At 38.7% G+C, this 24234-nt stretch overlaps 1 protein-coding gene and 1 pseudogene across 8 annotated transcripts in view; one reads left to right on the forward strand and one right to left on the reverse strand.

The window, feature by feature from the left end:
- The window catches only part of CHD6 (chromodomain helicase DNA binding protein 6), a 293252-nt gene that overhangs the window by 40333 nt on the left and 228685 nt on the right, over positions 1–24234 (reverse strand). For all 8 annotated transcript variants that reach the window (XR_005213217.1, XM_037812432.1, XM_037812433.1 and 5 more), the window contains 2 exons: positions 20740–20869; positions 18968–19028 (listed from right to left, as the gene is read on the reverse strand). Coding sequence is in view for 7 of the 8 variants with exons in the window: in XM_037812432.1 (XP_037668360.1) it covers positions 18968–19028; positions 20740–20869 (191 nt within the window). In the remaining variant the exon portion in view is untranslated. The remainder of the gene's footprint in view (positions 1–18967; positions 19029–20739; positions 20870–24234) is intronic.
- On the forward strand, positions 380–14178 carry LOC119515956 (annotated as a pseudogene).

The raw sequence follows: 24234 nt of genomic DNA on the forward strand, positions 1-24234 counted from the left end.
TTGCCTGTATAGAATTAGCTTAAAGAACAATGAACTGGCATGCTCTCTCTGGCAATTATATTTTCCAAGCACTATTTCAGCTGTGAATTTAAATATTTGCTTTAACACTGTCACTTGCAATTTAATGCTGTCATTTCACAAAGGTTGTTCCCGCATTTTTGTTTTATGTTGTGAAAAAGTGTCATGCTCATGTTCAATATGGTTAGCTTACTTCACAGCAACAGATGCTGTTTTCATAAAACATGACTGATCCAGACATGAGATCTGATGGTGTAAAACCTAGGAATTTAAAATTAAAATCAAGATTTGAGGCTGAAGGTTAATCTAGAATAGAATGACAGGCATGGATCTTATCCAAGTTGAATAACTGTGTCTGTACATGGCCTGTAAGCCTGAGAGTTTTACTTTAGAGAAAACATTTGCAGCCCCCAGACTGGAGCATAAAGCACAAAAGACTGATAACTGAGGCACAGCAGGAAAGGAGAGCCACCTATGAGTGGTGTGCCGGTTTGAGTGTATTGTGTCCCCCAAATGCCATTATCTTTGTGGTCTTGTGTGAGGCAGAAGTTTTGGTGCTGGTTGGATTTGCTTGGAATGTGCCCCACCCAGCTGTGGGCAATGATTCTGATGAGATGTTCCCATGGAGGCGTGGCCCCGCCCATTCAGGGTGGGCCCTTATCGGTGGAGCCATATAAATGAGCTGACTCAGGAGGAAGAAAGAGAGTGCAGCTGGGAGTGATGTTTTGAAGAGAAGCAAGCTTGCTAGAAAGGAACGTCCTGGGAGAAAGCCGTTTTGAGGCCGGAGCTTTGGAGCAGACGCCAGCTGCCTTCCTAGCTAACAGAGGTTTTCCGGACACCATTGGCCATCCTCCGGTGAAGGTACCCGATTGCTGAGGTGTTACCTTGGATGCTTTGTGGCCTTAAGACCGTAACTGTGTAGTGAAATAAACCCCCGTTTTATAAAAGCCTGTCCATCTCTGGTGTTTTGCATTCTGCAGCATTAGCAAACTAGGACAAGTGGTAACAGTCAAAATTTAAAACACTAAAAACAAACAAACAAACAAAACAACACAGTGTCTTGGGCCCTTTGACACCATGGAAAAATCTAAATGAAAGTGAAAACTCTGAAAAGATAACGAGGATCAGGGATCCATTTTCTGAATGTATTTCTTACATAGAATAGTGATTATAACTAACATTACTGAGAACTATGTTAAGTACTGTGCAAACCCCCTTATATGGTTTATTACATTTAGATACCAGAACTGCCTCAGGAAGTAGAAACTATTAATATCTTCACTCTACAGAGGCTGAAAACAAGCCCTAGAAAGGTTCCATAACTTGCTCAAGGTCATATAGGTAGCAAGTGGCAGCTCTGATGTTCAAACAAAGGTAGTCTGAATTTGGAGGCTAAGCTACCCAAGAAAGAGAGCCCCACAAGAAAACTTGTTTTGGAGAATGAAAATGTATTTAGAATTGGGAAACACTAGCTTAATCTCCCTTCCCTGGCCAGAACTGTCTTCTGTCATCTAATGTCAATGAAAAGAAGCCTCAGGCTAATCTACTAAGTATTATTTTGAAGTGGCATTTAAATATGCCATCTCATCCTGCTCTATTATTTAAGTAGTTAAAAAACAAACAAAAAACAACCTATCTTATACGGTTTCCTGCCAAGAGTATTCCCACAGTGTTGGTGACTATCCTTTGAATGCTGAAATGTATAAGCACTTCCACACTGAAAAATGTTCCACAGCCCATAAAATGTGGGAGTCGGGTTCTGGAGCTATCATGCTCCTTATTATGATATACTGCTGTGTGATGTGGGCATCATGACACTCCAAATACACAGGAACAGACTCCCAGCTTGGTATGAGGTAGACACATAGTGCACGCTGGTTTCTCTTCTATTCCATCTACAGATTCTGTTGGTGCACAGTTAGTAAACATGAGTGGTCCTAGGCAAAACTCTCAAGGAAGGAAAGATTCTCATACCTGCAAGTGCCTTTTCCTGTATCCTGCCCTCTTTTGGAGGTACCTCCTCTCTCTATGAGAGAATGAAGGAAACAGACCGGGCTTGTCAGTAAATCAAGTGACAAAGATGTCAGAATTTTAGATGGTAGCCAATTTAATGTGTGTGTGATGTGCTGCAGCAGTTAAAATACTGTATGGGGCCTTGGGCACGATTCACGGACAGCCTTGGCTCACAGGAGGTCAACAGGCTCTCGGCACACAGAAAGCTCTGTATCTGAAGTACAATGCTTTCCTCAGTTTTTGTATTTAGTACCTCGATTTTTGCTCACATGAATCAACCTGAAAGAAATGTTTATCTTAGAAGAGGCATGCATCAATCATTTCTGAGTGAAAGGGTCCAGAGTGTTGACAACAGGAATGTGTAAATCCTGGAGGAAGGACACTGATTGGTTACTATAAATAATTTCTCTATCGTGAGGATGATGTGGTTTGCAGTCTGACAATCCACCACATTCTGGCCTTGGCACTTCTATCTCCCTCAAGCTCAAGCTCATTCCTTCGTTTGCAAAATGGAGATGGTAATATATTCTGTATAGGGTGATTGTAGGGCACAAATGAGTTGATGTCTATAAAGTGTTTAACCAAATACCCCAAAAATGGTAGCCAGAAGTGAGGCAATACTGTCAGTTGCCTAACTTCCAGATAATCACTCAATAGTTCTCTTTTCAACTAAAATGCCTGCTCTAAGGAAAGCAAAGTAATATAAAAAAACAACAGCAGTAACCACAAATGTCTGTTGAGTCCCAGTAAGTTAGTTGCTGGGTACTGTATTGAATACCTTAAGTGCATTTTTTTCATTTACTCGTTGTTAACCCATTTTAAATACAAAGAAACTGAGGAACAGAAAGATTGATAATCTTGTCCAAAAAATAGTTACTAAGTGGTGAAGATGGAATTCAAACCCAGATGGTCTGACTCCTGAGGACAAGCTCTTACCCACTATACTGCATTGCCTCTGGTGGTTGGAAGAAACAATGAGCTGAAAAGAAGCACTGTTAGGAACTAGAAGTAACTTAAATACATGTAAGTCATTTCCCCTCTGGAGGTGGTAGTGGGGTGCTCAGTATCCTTATTTGAAAGCAGAAGACCTAGTCCTGCTTGACTGTGGCTGCCCCTCCAGGCCTGACTACCTTGTCCTACTTGGTCTTGTGGTGGCAGCAGCAGTGCAGACAGGTGGGATCTGCAAACATGAGGAATTTCTTCTGTGTTTTTACCCACTCCCAGGGCTAAAGCAACAGAGGAGAAGCTATCGTCTCATGTTTAGCAAACAAGTGTCTCTTAAATGCTAGAAACTGCACTAGATTGAGGAGATACAACAGTAAAAGAAAGAATAATCCTTATTCTTCTGGAGCCTTCAGTCTAGTGGTTATAAGACACATAAATAAATACTGGCCATGCCGTGTATAAGTACTCCTAAATACAGTGGGAAAATAATAGTCACCAACTCTGCCATACCCAAATTAGGTAGGGGAAAGGTATCTAAGAACTTGATATTGAAGGATGCATGAGTTCACCAGGAAGAGAACATAAGGGTTCTCTAATGTAGAGGGATATACAGAGGCAGATTCCAAAGAGTTTTCATTTTCCAGGGAAATCAAACATCATACCTTTATATAAACTTCATCTAGAAAGTAGAGACATATTCAAATGTCATTAACATGAAATCCAAGGAGTTTATTAAGAAAAGATGGCAGCATTTAGAAAAATATATGAGCAGGGGAGACACATGTCCCTAGCTGTATGACTTTCTGCAGCTGATTTAACCTATTCAAGGTTCCTTTTCTTTTCAGTGGGAATAAGAATAATGCCTAATTGAAGATTAAGCATGCTTTGTAAGTTTGAAAGTTCTCTACCTTCAAATATTACTATTTGAGTTCAAAGAACTCTCAAACTCTTAACTCATAAAGAAAGGGTAATTGTTCAGTTCCTAATTGAACTTTCTTACAATAGGATTTAACCATTTTAGATATTAAATTTCTGCAAGAGACATTTTCTGATCCCACTTTGGCCATGACTTCATCCTTCTATTCTCAGATCTTCTCTGAGTACCTGAGGCACATCACAGCCACACAGAGTAGTGACTGCGGCAGAGAACAGACAAGGCCCCCTTATTACAACATAACTATCTTAATTAAAGTTTTGCCATTAGTTATTGTTATTTCTGTTAAAAAGAGATGTTAATTTTCCTATATATTAGGCTTGGCAGAGAAAGATTTCATTTACAATTCTAGGCTCCAGACCATTGTAACGCAAAATAAACTTTTGGACTAACTGCTTTAGAAGGTCTCTGTAGGGTCACTGAAACCAGATGATCTAAATCTGTGAACATTTACCAATAAAAAGCACGATTACACATTGCTAAATGTATTAAAACAGCAAAAGGATGGGAAAAGGGGGCTAGATTAGATAATCTCAAACTCTAACATCCTATAATTCTTTGAATGCCAATTTTAAGAGAACAATTACCTTGTGCCTAGGAAGGCACCAGAATAGTGAAGGTTTTGGAGACAAAATGAAATGAGGAAATGTAGAAGGAACTAAGGATCTTTCATCTGGAAAGAGATGTAAAGAGATTAAAGTCACTAAGTACCTTCAAAAATTTAAAATTCTATCAGATATTGCATTTTAAAACTTCAACTTCTGTGTGAGAACAAAGGAAGAGAGGTTTATTTTGTCCAAAATTTAAATTTTCTGTAGCATACTATCTAATTTAACCTGTCTAGTCAGTTTATTTAAACAAGCTAATTACATGGAACTGAGACTAGGGAATGAGATCTTGTTATTCTGTACAGGTTTGTGTAACACCCTGAGATACATTCCAGAGTATTTTGGGCAGAAAATTAAAAGGTATTTGCAAAGTCCCCTTGAGGTAATGGAGAAAAAATGTGAACTATTAAACTTCCCCACCTGGGGAATTCCTGATATTCTCTCAAGGATTAGGGACTCCCTATTTAATAAGTCAAGCACTTGATCTTGAGGCTTGCCCTTATGAAACTTAATTCTGCAATGGTGAAGCTAAGCCTACTTATAATTATGCCTAAGAGACCCCCAGAACACCTCTTTTGTTGCTCAGATGTTGCCTTTCTATGTAAGCCAAATTCTGCAAATAAACTCACTACCCTCACCACAACACGGGGCATGACTCCCAGGGATGAGCCTGATCCTGGCATTATGGGATCAACAATGTCTTCTTGACCAAAAGTGGGGAGAGAAAATAAACAAAATAAAGTTTCAGTGGCTAAGAGATTTCAAATAGAGTCAAGAGGTCATTTTGGAGGTTACTCTTTTGCAAGCTTCAGCCAGATATTTCAAATTGCCATTGTATTGCAAGCCCCAACCAACAGCATTCCTGAAAACCCTAAAGAATACCCTGGGCGCTAAGACTCTATAAAACCTATTAGGTTTATTTTTTCAAAGGCTTAAAGCCTCCAGATTGTTCCTATGCCAGACAGGCCCTGAAACCCAGAAATACAAGTCTCTCCAAGAACACCAACCAGTTTCATTTCCCTACCTCATAATGCTGACACCTCTTTTCAGCACAAAGAAGTTAGAATGGTCATTGCCCAGATATCCCTGAAGATTGAGAGAATGATCAAATGACAGGGAAGAGCTGTAACTGAGAAGTTAGGAATCAACAAGTGAGTATGACTACTGACTCATTGCACAGATATTTCTTTTTAGTTTCTAGTGTATTAGAATAGCTAGAAGGAAATACCTAAAATTGTTGAACTGTAATCAGTAGCCTTGATCTTTGATACTGACTGTACAACTATATAGCTTTCATCTTGTGACCGTGTGATTGTAAAGACTTCATGACTGACACCCCTTTATCCAGTGTATAGGTAGATGAATAGTAAAATAAAGGCATGCATTAAAAAAAATAATAGGTTGGGAATATGGGGGAAAATACCCCTATGTAAACCATGAACAGTAGTTAATAGTACTACTTTAATATAATCTTTCATTAATTGTAACAAATGTAACTACTGTTAAAAAAATAGTAGAATTACAAAAAAAGTGCTATCAATTAACAAATTTTCCTCACCAATGCAACTATTGGTGCTGAGGAGGTGTAAGGGTACCCTGTATTTTACGAATGATTGTTTTGTAAACCCACAACTTCTCTAACAAAAAAATTAAAAAAAAAATTCTATCAGAGAGAAAAGAAAGAACAACTGTGTTCTTTGTAGTAACAGGAAGAAAACTAGATGGAATCCATGGAAATGACTGGGAGGTGGATTTCTGGTTCAGCATAAGGAAGTGTCACCCAACAATGAAACGGGCTTCCTCAGAAAGTAGCAAGTTCCTCCCATTTTCTCTATGGACTCCTGGAAGTACCCAAACCTACCTGGAATGAAGCCCTGAGGGGATGTTGTAGTGGAACAGCACACTGAGACCACTCAGATGTGCATTAGAGCTCCTTTCAATGCTAAGATTCTACCAGCCTATAAACATGCCCCTTTCTATGCCCAGGTCTGTTTAAAATTCAGAGGAATGCCCTTTACACGATGCTTTAGGCTTCTTTAGTCAAGTCTGCTGATTTGCCTGAGAAGACAGCTGGGAGGGAAGGGTGAGAGGCAGCAGATCTGGTTCAGAATGTTGGCAATTCATCTACATTTGCTGTTCTAGGTCTGGAAGTCAAGCTTAATCTGTTCAAAAATCTGCCCACCTCTAAATGTGAAGTCACTCCCCATTCCACAAGCTTTTGAATGTTATAATCTACCACTAAGGTTTTAAGGATTGAAGAGCAAAAAAGTAATACAGACATTAATTTTGTAGATGAATAAAAAAGTAGTTCCAGAGGAGTTTAACCTTACTGTAATGAAACTTAAGCTAATTTTACCGATTATGCCCCAATCCCTTAAGGGCCCTCCTGATCTCTCCAGATCACAGACTGTTAAGTTAAGCATGTAAACTTCCATGCTAACAACGTTCAGCGTTAGGCTTGGCCTGCAGTTGGTTGGTAGCTGCCTTTTCATAAGAGCTACTAATGGGCGGACAACTGAAATAGTATCTGCTTTTGTAATTATGGAAAGAATACCAGAATATCTAGAAAATATCTAGTCTCTTGTCACCTAGTAGCTGTGAGAATCTGGCAAAATCCCTTAACGTCCTGGGCCCACGTTTCCTTAGCTGTCAAAAAAGGGCAATAATATCTGATGTGTTTACCTCCCATGGCTGAGACATGGACCAAATGAAACAAATAAATATGAAAGTGCTTTGGAAAGAATAAAGATCCATATAAATATAAGATACTATTTTCATTCTATGGTACTTGAGTGGTTTATATGAGAACATATCCCAAATTCCAGACAAAAGAAGTAACCATATAAGTTAGGGACTAGAATGGCGGAACTTGAATTTTAATTGTCAAGACCAGAACCCAACTTCCTTCAGGTTCTGAGTCTGAAACCTCATGCTGATTTGTTTGAATCTCCTACTTCTCACACTTCAGGGGTAACCGGAAACATTTAAAAAAAAAATAATTATTTCCTACTTTGGGAAAGTACTACCTATTATTACTGTTATAGGGATCAGAGATGATGGAGGCCAGAGCAAATAGCACATATTGTCCAAGCTACAACCAACAGAAAAGAAGTAACTTTTGGGTGGTGATCAGGAGATGAGAGATTATGCTGGCAATGGAGCCACTTGAGAACAATGCTATGGGAAACTCTGGGATCCAGGATGCATGAAATTATAAGAGATACACTTGCTCCCCTAGTCAATACCAGAGAAAATTTGGGGTGGGGCCAGATCTTTTTATGCAAAATTACAGAAACCCAATTTTAAAATGCAATGCAGACTTTTGCTTTTGAGAAGATGGAGTTGATGTACACTTAATTCTTTATATTTCATGCTAAATACAACTAAAATCCCTGGACATTACATATAAAACAAACATAAGAGACCCCCAAAAGGTAGAAAGAGAAAGGCAGACTAGCCAGGGACCTTGGGACCCATGGAACAAAACAGTGGTAAGTTTTTAGGTTTTCTTTTTGCCTCAGACTTGGAGGTAAAAATGCCAGCTACCTGGAAATGGCAACAGGTACAGATAACAAAAGCTCCATCAAAAGCCTGTTCTCTCTGCTAAAGGACTAGGAAAGGTGCAGGTAGGCAACACAGAAAACTCTTACACAAAAACCACTGTTCTCCAGTCCAATAACACAGAAAAAATTGTGGCCCACCCCTACAAGCAAAGACCAAATGGGGGAGCCTAGACTTCTAACTTCACCATCCTCTAACAAGTTGTGCTAATCTGTCACTTGGGTAGTGCCAGAGGAAGCCTAGTATGGGTCTGGGACTTCCATCTCCAATAGGAAATAACAAACCCTACACCTTACATAAATAAGCCAAAGACGGCCGCTGTGCGCAGGCCCTGTGTGTTGTTTACTCCTTCACAGCAGCTTGTACCCATCAGTTAGACCAAAAAGCCTGCCAATGCCAAATTCAAATTCTTACATATCCAAGTGCTTTAAAAATAGCCCAAATTTGAGAATGTAAAATGTACAAGTAATCACTGTGGAAAGCAATATGGCAGATCCTCAAAAAGTTAAATAAAGAAATACCATATGACCTGGCAATTCCACTTCTAGGTTAATTCCCAAAGACAGTCAAAACAGGGTCTCAAACAGATGCTTGTACACCAATGTTTACAGCAGCATTATTTACCATAATCAAAAGCTGGAAACAATCCAAGTATCAACAAATGAATGGCTAAGCAAAATATGGTACACACACAAATGGAATATTACTTAGCTATAAGAAAGAACAAAGTTATGAGACAAGCTGTAATATGGAAGAACCTTGAAAACATTATGCTCAGTGAAATAAACAAGGCACATAAGGAAAAAAATTGTATAATACTATTTATAAGAGATGGTTAGAAATAGCAAATTCAGAGATGGAGAGCAGATTAAAGCTTACCAGGGACATGGGGAAGAGGAGAAGGGGGGAGAGTTTGTTTCTAAAAAAACAAGAAAAGTAAATAAAATAAAAAGTAAAATAGACCAAATAACCAAATTTTAGTCATTTAGAACTGACCTGCTTTGCATACCCAGCAACATTGCACCTGACATCTGCTAGTCATAGATAAGATAAAGCCCTCAAGCCATTTCTATCCCTCAGAATTCTCTGAACCAGAAACTCCCCGTTTTGCTGACCCAGACATACCCTAATCCCCCATTTGGTGAATGTCTCACATTGCAGTCTCTCAAAGGTCTCACTATGTGAAGGATAACCCCTCTCATATAATTTGTCAAAGCAACACCGTGTGTGTGTGTGTGTGTGTGTGTGTGTCTTGAGTGTGTGTGTGTGTGTGTGTGTGTCTTGAGTGTTACTGCCATCTAGTGGTCAAGTCTTTTTCTTGAGCAGTTCCCAAATCCTCAAAAGAAAACTTACCACATTCCCCAACAAAAAGGGCCAAGTGGGGAACCTGAATTTACACCCCACATTTGGTAGTAATAAGGTGGTACATAAGGTGGCATTTCCCCTGCCAGAGAAATGTCTGAGGAAGTCAGCTAAAACAGAAAGTTTACATAAGATCTGGAGTCTCATAATATAATACCCCAAATGTCCCAGTTTCAATGAACAATGACATATACAAACAACCAAGATGACAGTCCTAAGAGGCAGAGATGTCAGAATTATCTGATAGTTTAAAGCAGTCATAAAAATGCTTCAATATGCAATTCTGAACATACTTTATACAATAAACATACTTTACACAAAATGCAAAAACAGAAAGTCTCAGCAAAAAAAAAGTATGAGCAAAGATAGAAGATATAAATAAGAACCAAATGGAAATTTTAGGTTTGAAAACACCAAAGCCAAAATAAAAAAATTTAATGGATAGGCTCAATCACAGAATGGAGGAGGAAAGAGGAAAGAACCAATGAACTGAAAGAAAGAACAATAGAGAAGAACCCAATCTGAACAACAGAGAGAATGTGACTGAAAAAAAAAAAAAAAAAAGAAAAAGAACGGCGCCTTAGGGACCTGTGGAACTGTAACAAGAGAATGTATGTTCCACATCATCAGAGTCCTGAGAGAAAGCAGAGAAAGAAGGTGGATCTGAAAAAGTCTAAAGAAATAATGGCTGAAAACTTCCCATATTTGGTAAAAGATGTAAACCTACAGTTTCAAGAAATGAGCAAACCCCAAAGAGCATAAATCCAAAGAAATTCACATCAAAAACATCATTGTTAAATTTCTGGAAACTAAAGGCAAAGAAAGCAGTGAGACAGAAAAAGACACTGTACCTATAGGGGGAAAATAATTTGAAGGACAGATTTCTCATCAGAAACCATGGAGGCCAGAAAGAAGTGGGGCATTTTTCAAGTGCTGAAAGAAAAGAATTGTCAGCCCAGAATCCTATATTCAGTGATGATAACCTTTGGGAATGAAGGGGATATTAAGACATTCTCAGATGAAGAAAAACCAGGAGAATTTGTCTCCAGCTGACCTACCATAAATGAATGGCTAAAAGAAGTTATTTAAACAGAAAGGAAACAATAAAAGAAGGAACCCTGCAACGCCAAGAAGAAAGAACATGATGAACAAAAATATGGGCACATAGAACAGGCTTTCCTTCCCCTCTTGAGTTTTCTAAATTATACTTGAGAGTTGAAGCAAAAATTGTAACATCATCTGGTATGATACTAAATGTCTGCAGAGGAAATATTTGGACAATTATATTATAAATGGGATGATATCAGTGGTCTTTGACCAATTATATGTATACAATGAAATACCTAGGGCAACTACTTAAAAAGAGATTCACTCAAAGATACTATAGATAAATCAAAGTGGAATTCTAGAAATGTACAAGTAACCTAGAGAAAGGCAGAAAAAAGAAAATTGAGAATTAAAAACAGAGAAAACAAAAGAAAACAAAAATAAAAAGGCAGCCTTAATATTCGATAACTACATTAGATGTAAATGGTCTAAAGACACCAATTAAAAGACTGGCAGACTGCATTAAAAAAATATGACCAACTATATACTATTTACAGGAAACTTATTACTTAAATTATGATGATATAGGCAGGGTGACAGTAAAAGGATGGAAAAAATTATATCATGCAAACATTAATCAAAGGAAACCAGGAGTAGCTATATTTAATATCAGATAAAGTAGACTTCAGATCAAAGAAAACTATCAGAAACAGAGTGAGTCCACCAAGAAGACAGAACAATAATAAATGCATATGAACTAAACAACAGAACTGTGAAATTTGTGAAGCAAAAATTGATAGTACTGAAAGGAGAAACACATAAATCTACAACCATAGTTGGATATTTCAATACCTCTCTATCAACAATTGATGGAACTAGACAGAAAATCAGCATGGAAAGAGAAGAATTCAAAAACACCATCAACCTACAGAATCTAATCAGCATTTAGAAAGCATTTCACCCAACAACAGCAGAATGCACATTCTTTTCAAGGGTCCATGGAACAGATACTAAGACAACAAACAAACTTTAATAAACTTAAGACAATTGAAATCATACAGATTGTGATCTCTGACCACAAAAGGAATCAAACTGGAAATCAGTAACAGAAAGATAAAGTCTCCAAAGACTCAGAAACTAAATATACTATTCTAAATAATTCACAGGTCAAAGAGGAAGTCTCAAGGGAAATTAAAAAATTCATTAAACTAAATAAAAATGAAACTATAACATAGCAAAATTTGGGGAACACAGCTCAAGCAGTGCTGAGAGAAATTTATAGCATAAAATGCATACATTAGACGAGAGAAAAAGTCTCAACTCAATAATCTAAGGTCCCACCTCAAAAACCTAGAAAAAGAAAGGGGAAATAACCCAGAAGCAAGTAGAAGGAAGGAAATAATAAAGAGCAGAAATCAATGAAATTGAGAACAGGAAAAACCAATGAAACGAAGAGTTGGCTCATTAAAAAAGATCAATGAAGTAGAAAAACCTCTAGGCAAGACTGATAAAGACATAAATTACCAATATAGGAGTGAAACAGGATACCATGTAGACTTCGTAGCCATCATAAGAATAATAAGGGAATCCTGTGAACAACTCAACATATATAAATTTGACAACTTAGATGAAAATGGACCAATTCTTGAAAAAGACTACCACAATTCACCCAATATGAATAAATTCATAATCAAAAACTCTCAAAAAGAAAGCTCCAGGCCCAGATGGTTTCACTAGAGAATTTTACCAAATGTTTATGAAACTAACATTACCTTCATACCAAAACCAAAGACAGTACCAAAAAAAAGAAAAAAAACCACACACCATTATACCTCATGAATATAGATGCAAAAATCCATAACAAGATATCTGCACATAAATATAAACAACATAAAAAATAATATTAGCAAATAAAATTTAACCACATGTGAAAAGAATTATATACCGTGACCAAGTGGGGTTTATTCCGGGGATAAGAACTGCTTCATATCTGAAAAATCGATCAAGGTAATCCACCATATTAATAGTCTAAAGAAGAAAAATCACATGAGCATATCAATTAATTCAAAAAACACATGTGACAAGGTTCATCACTCATTCATGGTAAAAATCTCAAAAAACTAGGAATATCCTCCAACATCTGGAGCAAAGAAGGAATGTCTACTCTCACCACTCTTATTCAACACAGTATTGAAAGTTTCAGCCAGTGCAAGAAGGCAAAAAAAAAAAAAAAAAAAAAAAGAAAAGAAAAGAAAAGAAAAGGCCTACAGTTCAGAAAGGAAGAAATAAAATTGTCTATATTTGTAGATGACATAATTTTCTACATAGAAAATTCCAAAAAATCTTGGAACTTGTAAATGACTTTAGCAAGGTCACCTGAAATAAACTAAACTTATAAAAACCAATAGTATTTCTACATACTAGTAATTAACACATGGACACTGAAATTAAAAATATAATACCATTTATAGTAACTCCAAAGAAAATGAAATACTTAGGTGTAAATCTTACAAAACATGTAAAGACTTTTATGTTGAAAACTACAAAAAACTGATGAGAGAAATTAAAGAAGACAGAAATAAATGGAAAGTGATGGTTCATGTATTAGAAGACTCAACAGAGTAAAGATGTTAATTCTCTCCAAAGTGATTCACAGGTTTAACGCAACTCCAATCAAAATCCCAGCAAGATATTTTAAGAGACAAGATTATTATAAAATTTATATGGAAAGGCAAAGGAAGTAGAAGAAATAAAACAATTTTGAAAAAGAATGAAGTGGGAAGAATCAGCCTACCTGATTCTAAACAGATATGTCCAAATGATTTTTTTCAAAGGTGCAAAAGCAATGCAACAGAGAAAAGGCAGCTTTTTCAACAAATGGTTCTGAAGCAGATACCCATAGGCAAAAAAAAAAGAAAAAGAAAGGAAGAAAGGGAGACAGAGGGAGGGAGGGAGGAGGGAGGAAGGAAGGGAGAAGGGAAGGAAGGAAAGAAGGGAGTGAGAGAGCGAGGGAAGGAGGGAGGGAGGAAGGGAGGGAGGGAGGAGGGAGGGAAGTACGAAGGGCGGGAGGGAGGGAAGATCTTCAGGATCTACAAATAATCAGTTCTTAGACTTGACACCAAAAACATGATCCATAAAAGGAAAAACTGGTAATTTAAATTTCATCAAAATTAAAAATTTTGCTCTGTGAAAGACCCTGTGAAAAGGATAAACAGACAAGCTACAGGGCAGGAGAAAATATTTGCAAACTACATATTTGACAAAAGACTAGAAATCTAGAATATATAAATAACTTTCAAAATCAACAGTAACTTTCCAACCTGGTCCAGGCAGAAGAGCTCCTGTAAAGAAAGGTGGTGAGAAGGGCCATTCTGTCATCCACAAGGTGGTGACCAGGGAGTACAGCAGCAACATCCATAAGCACTTCCATGGAGCGGGCTTCAAGAAATATGCCCCTTGGGCACTCAGAGAAATCTGGAAATTTGCCATGAAGAAGATGGCACTGACAACAGACTCAACAAAGCTATCTGGGCCAAAAGAATAAGGAATGTCACATATCGTATCCATGTATGGGTATCCAGAAAACATAATAAGGATGAAGATTCACCCAATAAGCATTATACTAGGGTTGCCTATGTACCTGTCAATGTTATCAAAAACCTATAGACAGTTAATGTGGATAAAAACTAACAGGTGATTATCAAATAAAATTATTAAAAAATCAACAGTTAAAAATGTCAACCAATGTAATCAGAAGATGGGCAAGGAGCATGAAGAGACATTTCAACAAAGTAGATAGATGGGAAATAAGCACATAAAAAGATGTTCAATAATATTAGCTATTTGGGAAGCAGTTAAAACCACAATGAGAAACCATCACACATCTATCATAAAGGCTCAAGTAAAAAATACTGACAACACCATTTGCTGGAGTAGATGTAGAGAAACTGGATCACTCACACATTGCTTGTGGGAATGTAAAATGGTACAGCCATTCTGGAAAATAGTTTGGCAGTTTCTTAAAAAACTAAATATGCAACTACCATTGACCCAGCAATTATACTCCTGGACATTTATCCTAGAGAAAGGAAAACTTAAATCCAAAAAAACTTGTATGCAAATATTTCTAGAGGCTTTGTTTGTAATAGCCCAAACCTGAAAACAAAACCCAAATGTTCTTCACTGGGTGAATGGTTAAACAAACTGTGGTATGTCCATACCATGTAACGCCACCCAGCAATAAAAAGGAATGAACTACTAATTCACACAACGACCTGGATGAACCTCCAGAGAATTATGTTGAGTGAAAAAAAATTACAAAGTATATGATTTCACTTCTATAACATTCTTAAAATGACAAAATTATAGAAATGGATAACAGAGCAGGGATTGCCAGGGGTTAAGGAGGAGGTGAGGCAGATGGGAACTGGGTGTGTTTATAAAGGACAACATGAAGGATTCTCTTGATGATGGAAATATTGTCTCTTGACTATATCAATATCAGTATCCTCATTGTGATATTGTGCTAGAGTTTTGTGTGTTGTGTTATCATAGGTAACTGGGTAAAGGATATGCAGGATCTCCCTGTATTATTTTTTTTTTAATTGAGATTGTTCACATACCATACAATTATCCAAAGATCCAAAATACACAATCAATTGCCCCCAGTACCATCATACAGCTGTGTATCGATCACCACAATTAATTATTTTTTCAATTTTTAGAACATTTGCATTACTCCAGAAAAGAAATAAAGACCAAAAAAAAAAAAGGAAACTCAAATCTTTCCATACCCCTAATCACCCCCTCTCCACTGTTGACTCAAAGTATTGGTATAGTACATTTGTTACTGTTGATGAAAGAACGTTAAAATACTACTAACTGTAGTACATAGTTGGCAATAGGTATATATTTTTTTCCTATATGCTCCTCTATTAACTTCTAGTTATAGTGTCATACATTTGTTCTGGTTCATGAAAGAGAATTCTAATATTTGTATAGTTAATCACGGACACTGACCACCACAAGATGCACTATTTAATACATTCCCAGCTTTTAACCTCCAACTTTCCTTCTGGTGACATACGTGACTCTGAGTTTCCCCTTTGCACCGCATTCACGCACCATTCAGCAAGGTTAGTTATTCTCACAATGTGCTACCGTCATCTCTGTCCATTTCCAAACATTTAAGTTCAACCTAGTTGAACATTCTGCTCATAATAAGCAACCGCTCTGCATTCTTTAGTCTCTTTCTATATTCTGATAACTCATATTTCAAGTCTATGAGTTTACATATTATAATTAATTCACATCAGTGAGACCCTACAATATCTGTCCTTATGTGTCTGACTTATTTCACTCAATATAGTGTCCTCAAGGTTTCTTCATCAACCCATTTTTTTTAAGACAGTTTTGTTCACATACCATATATTCCATCCTAAGTAAACAATCAATGGTTCCCTGTATAGTCACGTATTTATGTATTCACCACCATCACCACTATCTATGTAAGGACATCTCCATTTCTTCCACAAAGAAGGAGGAAGAGTCAAAGAAGGTAGAGAGACAAAAGAAAAAGAAAAAAGAAAGAGAAAAAAAAATGACAGCTAGGAAGGAACAAAAGGAAAGATAGCATTAAACTAAAGTAGAATAGTCAGACAACATCAACAATGTCACCATGGAGGCAAGAAGGAAGATGTGTGATATATTTAAGATACCGAAAGAGAAAAAACGCCAATCAAGAATCCTATATCTGGTAAAACTGTCCTTCAAATATGAGGGAGAGCTTAAAATATTCTCTGACAAACAGACAATGAGATAGTGTGAACAAGATACCTACTCTACAGGAAACAGTAAAGGGAACACTACAGACAGATAGGAAAAGACAGGAGTGAGAGGTCTGGAACACAATTTTGAGTGATGGTAGCACAGCAACGTAAGTACAAACAAAGATGACTGAGTATGTTCCCCTCTTATATGTATTTAACTTTGGTATATTGCCTTTGTTACATTAAAGGAAGCATAATACAATGTTTCTGTTAATTATACTCTCTAGTTTGCATTGATTGTATTTTCCCCCCAATATCTCCCGATTTTTAACAACTTGCAATGTTGACATTCATTTTTTCTCCAACATGAAAGAACATTTTGGACATTTTATCACAATTGTTGAGCACTCTAGGTTTCACTGAGTTATACAGTCCCAGTCTTTAGCTTTCCTCTTTCCTTTTTGTGTCCCACATGCTCCAAAACTACCTCTTTCAACCATACTCAGTCATCTTTGTTCAGTTGACCTACATTGCTGTGCTACCATCACCCAAAATTGTGTTTCAAAGCTCTCACTCCTGTCTTTTCCTATCTGTCTGTAGTGCTCCCTTTACTGTTTCCTATAGAGCAGGTATCTTGTTCACACTCATTGTTTGTCCAGAGAATATTTTAAGCTCTCCCTCATATCTGAAGGACAGTTTTACCAGATATAGGATTCTTCGTTGGCAGTTGTTCTCTTTCAGTATCTTAAATATATCACACCTCTTCCTTCTTGCCTCCATGGTTTCTGCTGAGAAATCTGCACACAGTCTTATCGAGCCTCCTTTGTTATGTGATGGATCGCTTTTCTCTTGCTGCCTTCAAGATTCTCTCTTTGTCTTTGACGTTTGATACTCTGATTATTAAGTGTCTTGGTGTAGGCCTATTCAGATCTATTCTGTTTGGGGTATGCCGCACTTCTTGGATCTGTAATTTTATGTCTTTCTTAAGAGATGGGAAATTTTCATTGATTATTTCTCTATTATTGCTTCTGCCTCTTTTCCCTTCTCTTCTCCTTCTGGGACACCCATGACACATACATTCATGCGTGTCACGTTGTCATTCAGTTCCCTGAGATGTTGCTCATATTTTTCCATTCTTTTCCCTATCTATTCTTTTGTGTGTAGGATTTCAGGTGTCTTGTTCTCCAGTTCCTGAGAGTTTTCTTCTGCTTCTTGAGATCTGCTGTTGTATGTCTCCATTGTTTCTTTCATCTGTTGTGTTGTGCCTTTCATTTCCATTGATTCTGCCAGTTGCTTTTTTGAATTTTCGATTCCTACCTTATGTACGCCCAGTGTTTTCATTATACATTTCATCTCTTTTGCCATATCTTCCCTGAACTTTTAGAATTGATTTAGCATTAGTTGTTTCAATTCCTATGTCTCAGTTGAAGTGTAAGTTTGTTCCTCTGACTGGGCCATAACTTTGTTCTTCTTAGTGCAGGTTGTGGTTTTCTGTTTTCTAGGCATCTGGTTTCCCTGGCTACCCCAATCAGGTTTTCCCGGACCAGAATGGGCTCAGATCTCAGAAGGGAGCAATATTCAGTATCAGGTTTCCCTGAGGGTGTGTCTTAGAAGATGGATACACCCTGTGAGACCTCAAGCTGCTGTGCTCTTCCTAACCTGCCCAGCAGGTGGCTCCTGTCAGCTTCTAGCTCCTGACCGGTATAAGGAGGTATGGCCTGCTTAGTTTCTGTTTTGACTGTTTTCCCCCAGGTTCTGGGGTCTGGTTCTGAATGGAAGGTAGGTAGTCGAGTTGAGCACCACCTCCTTCCTCTTAGGAAAGACACACCCCGTAGGGAGTTTTCATCTGCAATTAAATAGGTTCTTTGTCTCTCTGATTCTGCTATCTCCACCCTTGTCTGGATCAAAGCCCTGAGAACTGAAAATGGCTGAGGTTTTCTCCACTGAGCCGCTCAGGTTGAGAGAGAAAAAAAGGAACAGAAAGCCCCCTTTCAGGGCCAGTCCAGGCCCCCCGTTTTACCCATCAGCCAGAAACAGCACTCGGTCCTCTGGGCTCCCCATCCTGGGACAGAGAAGTCCTCTGGTACTTCAAAGTCAGTCATCACTAAAAGCCTCTGTCTGCTTGTTGGGGATTTGTAGCTTGCATTGAGCAGTCCACATTTGCCAATTAAAACCCCTGTTGGAGCTGGACTGGAGTATATTCGCTTGTTGAGAGAATGCTGCTCTTTACCACAGGGAGGCTTTGCAGTTCAGGCTGCCATGGGGGGAGGGGGCTCCTGGCTTGGGACCACAGTTTCTACTCACAGATTCCACGCTGCCATCTCAGGCATTCCTCCCAATTCAGGTTGGTGTATGATGTGTGGACAGTCACAGTTGTCCCCCAGCAGTTATTCCAGATCATTTACTAGTTATTCCTGGTTGTTTATTAGTTGCTCCAGGGGGACCAACTAACTTCCACTCTTCTCTATGCTGCCATCTTCTTCTCTCCCTGTATTATTTTTACAACTGCATTTAATGCACAAGCATCTTAAAAGTTTAATTAAAATAAAAATGCAATGCAGTTTGTATGTTTGACAATTTTCATAAAATGTTGGGAGAAATGGAAATACAACTGCAACAATGCAACTGAGTTCCCCAAGACTACCACTAAGATGGGGATTTCTCTCCTGATATTAGAGTGTGGATTACCACTAACAGCACATTTAACTCACCATTTGTTTCTGGAGGCTATCTAATTTGTCCTCAGCATTGTCTTCTTTATCTGTGTTGACTCTAAATTAAAGTAAAGAGAAAAGCATAACATATCACCCAGGAGTTATTTTGGTATGTGCAAGAAAATCCCAAAAATCACCAACCAAAGGGAACTATTAGTAAATTCCTTCCTCCATAGACGCTCAAAATCTTGGTGTTCCCCTCTCTTCCTTTCTGAAGAACTCAACAGACAGTGAAGATGAGAGAAACTATCACCAAACAGTATCATCACTTCTATGGGCAAAGACCTCTATTCAACTGAGACCTGGTAAATTTCTAGCCTGAGTTAGCATGAGACCCTGGCCCTATTACCTACTTAGGCAAGTTCAGAGGCCAGCTAGTCAATAGTGATACTCTCAGAGAAAAGAGTTACTTGAATATGTTGCTTTGAAAAAAAGACTCTGGAGACTGAAGGCTGTGCAAACAGAGCAAGCACTGATGGCACCAACCCCCAAATCAGAGTTGGATAAATTTTCAGATAAAGTCATGTCCTTGGAAGGGAGCTGTGCTGCAGCTACTGAGGATGGACATTTTACCCTCTCCACCATCACACGCTTGCCTCTAAGTTAGCTGCCTAATGTCCTCTCTCTTGTGAGCTTAGCTATTGCCGATGCCTATCCAACTTTCATGATTCCTTTTAAAATTAACTTTAATATATTCCTGTCCTTGCTGCTCAGGTCCTGGAAGCAGGTGAACCTCCTACCTTCATTGCTTAACAGAATGAACAGCCACCTCACGAACACATAAGCTTTATGCCACATTCAGGTACCTTGGGATTACTTTTCCTAAACCAGTGAATCTAACATTAGGACCACCAGTCATCTGGCCATTTTTTAACATCTCCCAAAATGCATCTTTATTATCTGCCCATTGGAAACACCTTAGGGGCAGAGAATGTTATGGTAGTTCACCAGTGTTCACCAGGACAGATGGAACATGCATTTCCACCTCTTCTCGGCCATAGCAGATGGGTAGGAGCTCCTGGCAGTGCCACACACTCATGTCCAGGCCTGGCCACAGTCCTAGGCAATGTGAAGCAGTCCTGCTACTCTGGGGGAGATCAGGCCAGAAGTTTACCCAACACAAGCTAAGAGATAACATTGTATACTTTGAGTTGGTATTTTGGGAGAACTATGGTTTTTGACTGATTTTGCTTTCTTATGAATTTACTCATTTTAGGGTTATGCCAACAGTAGATAAAACTCAATCAAAGGGGATATTCCCATGGTTTTTTGTATACAACCCAAGGACAAGACCAAAATGCTATGGCTGTCAAGCAGTGGCTCCTAATACTACCTCACTTGTGACCTATATAATCCTTAAATAATGCCCGGCTTTCATCTGAGGAACTTCAAGGTCAGAAAGCCTATAATCGCTATGCCTTATATTAGCTTTCTGCCAGGTATGAAAGGTCTGACTTCTTCTTTGGGAATCCTCAGACCAGACAAGAGCCAAGCCTGGTTAAGGAACACAGAAGGATAGTAGGTAGCCTGGGAAACCCATGAGAACTGAAAATGGCTGAGGTTTTCTCCACCAAATGATATTTGGTTCAAAGTGCTTACAAGTTAAAGAACAATAGCAATTCTGGAAGGAAGTGGCACAGGTTTAAGGGAGATGCCAGACACCAAAGCGTAATGAGAAACGACAATGAAGAGTGCTCGACAGATGTGGAGGAAGTTATGTATTCATGGCAGGACATACCATGTCAGGGTTGGCCCATGTGGCTTCTCACCTTTCAGGAATGTCTGTGGTCCCCTCCGTGACACCCTGTTCTGCAGAAAGAGACTTCTCATCTGGCATGCCGACTTTCTCCAGAAAGCAAAGTGCTGGGTCTGCTCGCATGGCATTGTACCTCTCATAACCTGATCAGAAGTAATGAGAAATGCCAGATGTTGTGTCAGAACTCAAAAAATCTGCTTTGGTTCAAGACAATCATCTTGTTTCCCTTATTAAGTAAAAAACAAAACAAACAAACAAAAGCAAAAACACTTAAGATTAATTGGGTCCTATGAAGACTTCCTATTAGAGAAAAATCCTTAAGCCAAAGTGGGCATCCTTGGATAATATTTGGCCAAATGCAACGAAATTCTAATCTTTTTCATTACATCCCACAAGTCAACAATAGATGGGGCATTTCTGATCCAGAAGAGGGACCTCAGAAGGGAGGCAAAATGATGAAAAAACATAACTTTTAATACAATAAAGCCCATGCAAGAGAATTTTAATTATTGAATCTAGTGCAGTCTTATAATAAGACTGACTTGACCATGTAAAAAACCCAAATCTATTGTCATCCAGAACTACCTCAGTGGGAAACTCCTTCCTGATCATCAAAACCCTTTCCATGCTGCTCTTAGCAACCACAGTCAATCTCTAGCTTGGTAATATGTACAGAGAGACCCCATCACAGGTGATGGAAAAGCTGAACGTAAAATGAGAACTTAACTTGGCTGTTAAATAACAGACCTGTTTACTTGATTTGGTGTTCATTTCTATATTGGCTTTTGTCCTAATACCACCGTTGATGCAGTTGTACCTTTTACCCTGTGGGCAGCACCTGGTCCTTTTTTAATGTGGAGCTGCAGGCACTTTCTCTCTTAATACAAAGTTTCTCTCCTGCCGTCTCCCATGACAGGTGCTGCCCACATGAGACATATGGCATGAGACACTGTGCAGCCTTATGTTCTTTATTCACTCATTCCTTAGAGTGGTTACTTGATTACTGTCAGTCGCTCTCCTGAGATTGTGGGCTTTCAGGGAAAACAATAGGTATTTATATTCAGGATCTAGGCAAAGTCCTGACACTGTACACACCTGACAAACAACTGACTTCGTAAGTCAGTTTTGCCCATATTTTTTTCCAGTAAGCACTGTTGGCAGAATTATTCTTAACTTCAACCTCTGCCTCAGCTTACATAAAACAGAAATTTCCTAACATTCCTGCTGCCTTGACGAAATTCCTGCTAACACCTCATCTGTTACCTCCTCATGAAAAAAGAGGTGATTTATCTGGTTGCTGAGATGGTGAAAACCTTTTCTCCACTGACTTTTTACTGTTGAGTGAGGTTAGCTGTTCATGAAGGGCCTGCCCCCATGCTCTCTCTGTTTGACAGCGCATGAAGCAGGCTGGGATCTTCCATGTGGCTACTTGGTGAATTTCTACCCTGCAGACCTTTTCTTGTCATGTGTAGGACTGAAGACTAGACAGTTTGGATTTCTATTTCTCAATTAGATGAGAAGCTTTAGGTGAGGAAGAGTGACTGATTCTGTTCCCTAAAAAACCCTAACTGTTCGGAAAATAGAGAAGAGCTGTAATAGCAACACAAAGAAATAAATAGCAAAATGACAGGTCTTTGAGAGAGTGTAGCCTGCCTCTTCTTTTTACTTAGTCTATAAGCTCCTCTCCGAGCATATGAACAGAAATACTAAGATCCATACTTTGCTGAAAATTTCAAAATCCAGGCTGCCTTAGAGGGGCAGCAGATACCTGATACAACTGAAAGCTGTCAAGAGCATCATTCAGAATAGGTTTGCTACAAAGGGCCTTAGTGCTAAGGCCCAAATCAAAGACTCAGCCAATTCTTCCACTGGGGTCAGCTTGGAGATGAACCATGCACAGATTTTTCTCATCTAAGCAGGACTCGCGGCAGGCTATGCCTGCGGTAGACTTAAAGAGTCACAAGACTTCAGACAATGAGCAGCTGTGTCTTTCTCAACAAAGAAAATGGCTGCAGCATTAGAGCTTATGCTTAACCAAGGCTTGGAAAAGAGGCAGAGAGAGTTTCCTGATAGAAGATCTCTGAAAAGTGAACACCAGAAAGCTTGGCTTTCCGAAAATGGCTGAATATCACATCTCTGCCACCTGCTGGTAATCTGGGAATCTGACTGTCACTTGGTAGGACATGTTATCTGGGCTTGGTTATGATCTTGGCAAGGCTGTCCAGGACGGTCAGGTATGCTATTCAGATGAGGACAAGCCTTTGTTCACCCAATGTCTGATGGGTGGCACCCACTCGGGCAGGATCTATCTGTTTTGGACTCTGGAAGACACCAAGGAGGATTGCCCCAGTAGGTCCAACCTAGTCTAGGTTGACTCCAATGTTACCATCCAACTGAACAGGTATGGCCCTATTCAGGAGTGTGTCAGAGTCTGCATATATGGTCCTGGCCCTGGCTATGGAGGTTGGGTTTTCTCCATTTTTATAGCATTTCTGCTAAAACTCATCATATACCACAATGAGCAACATCTACTTCTCAGGCACTATATATATTACCCTTCTGGCTTCTGCGACTCAGTTCAAACTTTGAATACTGAGTTCACTTCAGATGGCAACCCAGGAGAATTTGAATGGAATAGGTGATGCATTGTCTTAAGGTCATCATAGGTATGCTTAGCAAAGACTTATGGATTATTAACTTATTCTGTGTCCCCCTACCACTTAAGAGTTTTAGGTCTGGAAGTGACCTAAGGTATGCTTAGCAAAGACTTATGGATTATTAACTTATTCTGTGTCCCCCTACCACTTAAGAGTTTTAAGTCTGGAAGTGACTTTAAATTACATCTGGTTTGACCCTTCATCATTTCTGATAAGAGACTAAGAAGTCAATTGATTAGCAACACTTTCCTGAATTTTAATCAGGGATTATGGAAGTAATAGGTAATGTACCAAGATTAACTTGCCTTTTCTAGGAGAGAAAGGGTCTTGTTTCTCCTTAATGTCCTTTTTTACATATTCTGAAGCTATGTTAAGGTTATCCTGATGATTGTTAGTTATATCCTCCTGAGGAATTATATTTATTATCATTGTGTAATGACCCTCTTTATTCCAAATTATGCATCTTTAAAGTCTTTTCACATTATTAAGTTTGCCATACCAGTTTTTTTTTCCTTTTCTTTTTTGGTTAGTATTTGCCTGGTACATCCTGTTCTACCCCTTAGATTTCAATCTCATTCTGTCTTCCAGGGCTCACCGTCTTTCATGCCTCCTTCTCTTTCTCTCGCAGGGATATGTTCTTCCAGCCCTGTTTCCCTGGGCTGATCAGAGAGCCTTTTCTTGCACCCCTTTCCTGGAGGGGCAACCCTTCTAAGACTATGCTTCCCATTTTTGTATGGAAATCAAAAGCCCAATCCCCCTGATCTGCTCTAAGCACCCTCTTCATTTGTGAATTTTCCTTTATTTCTTTCAAGTCCAGCTAGGTAGTTTAACATTTTTGTCATAATTTACCT

The sequence above is a fragment of the Choloepus didactylus genome, chromosome 19 (genome assembly GCF_015220235.1).
Source record: "Choloepus didactylus isolate mChoDid1 chromosome 19, mChoDid1.pri, whole genome shotgun sequence".
NCBI classification, from domain to species: Eukaryota; Metazoa; Chordata; class Mammalia; order Pilosa; family Megalonychidae; genus Choloepus; species Choloepus didactylus.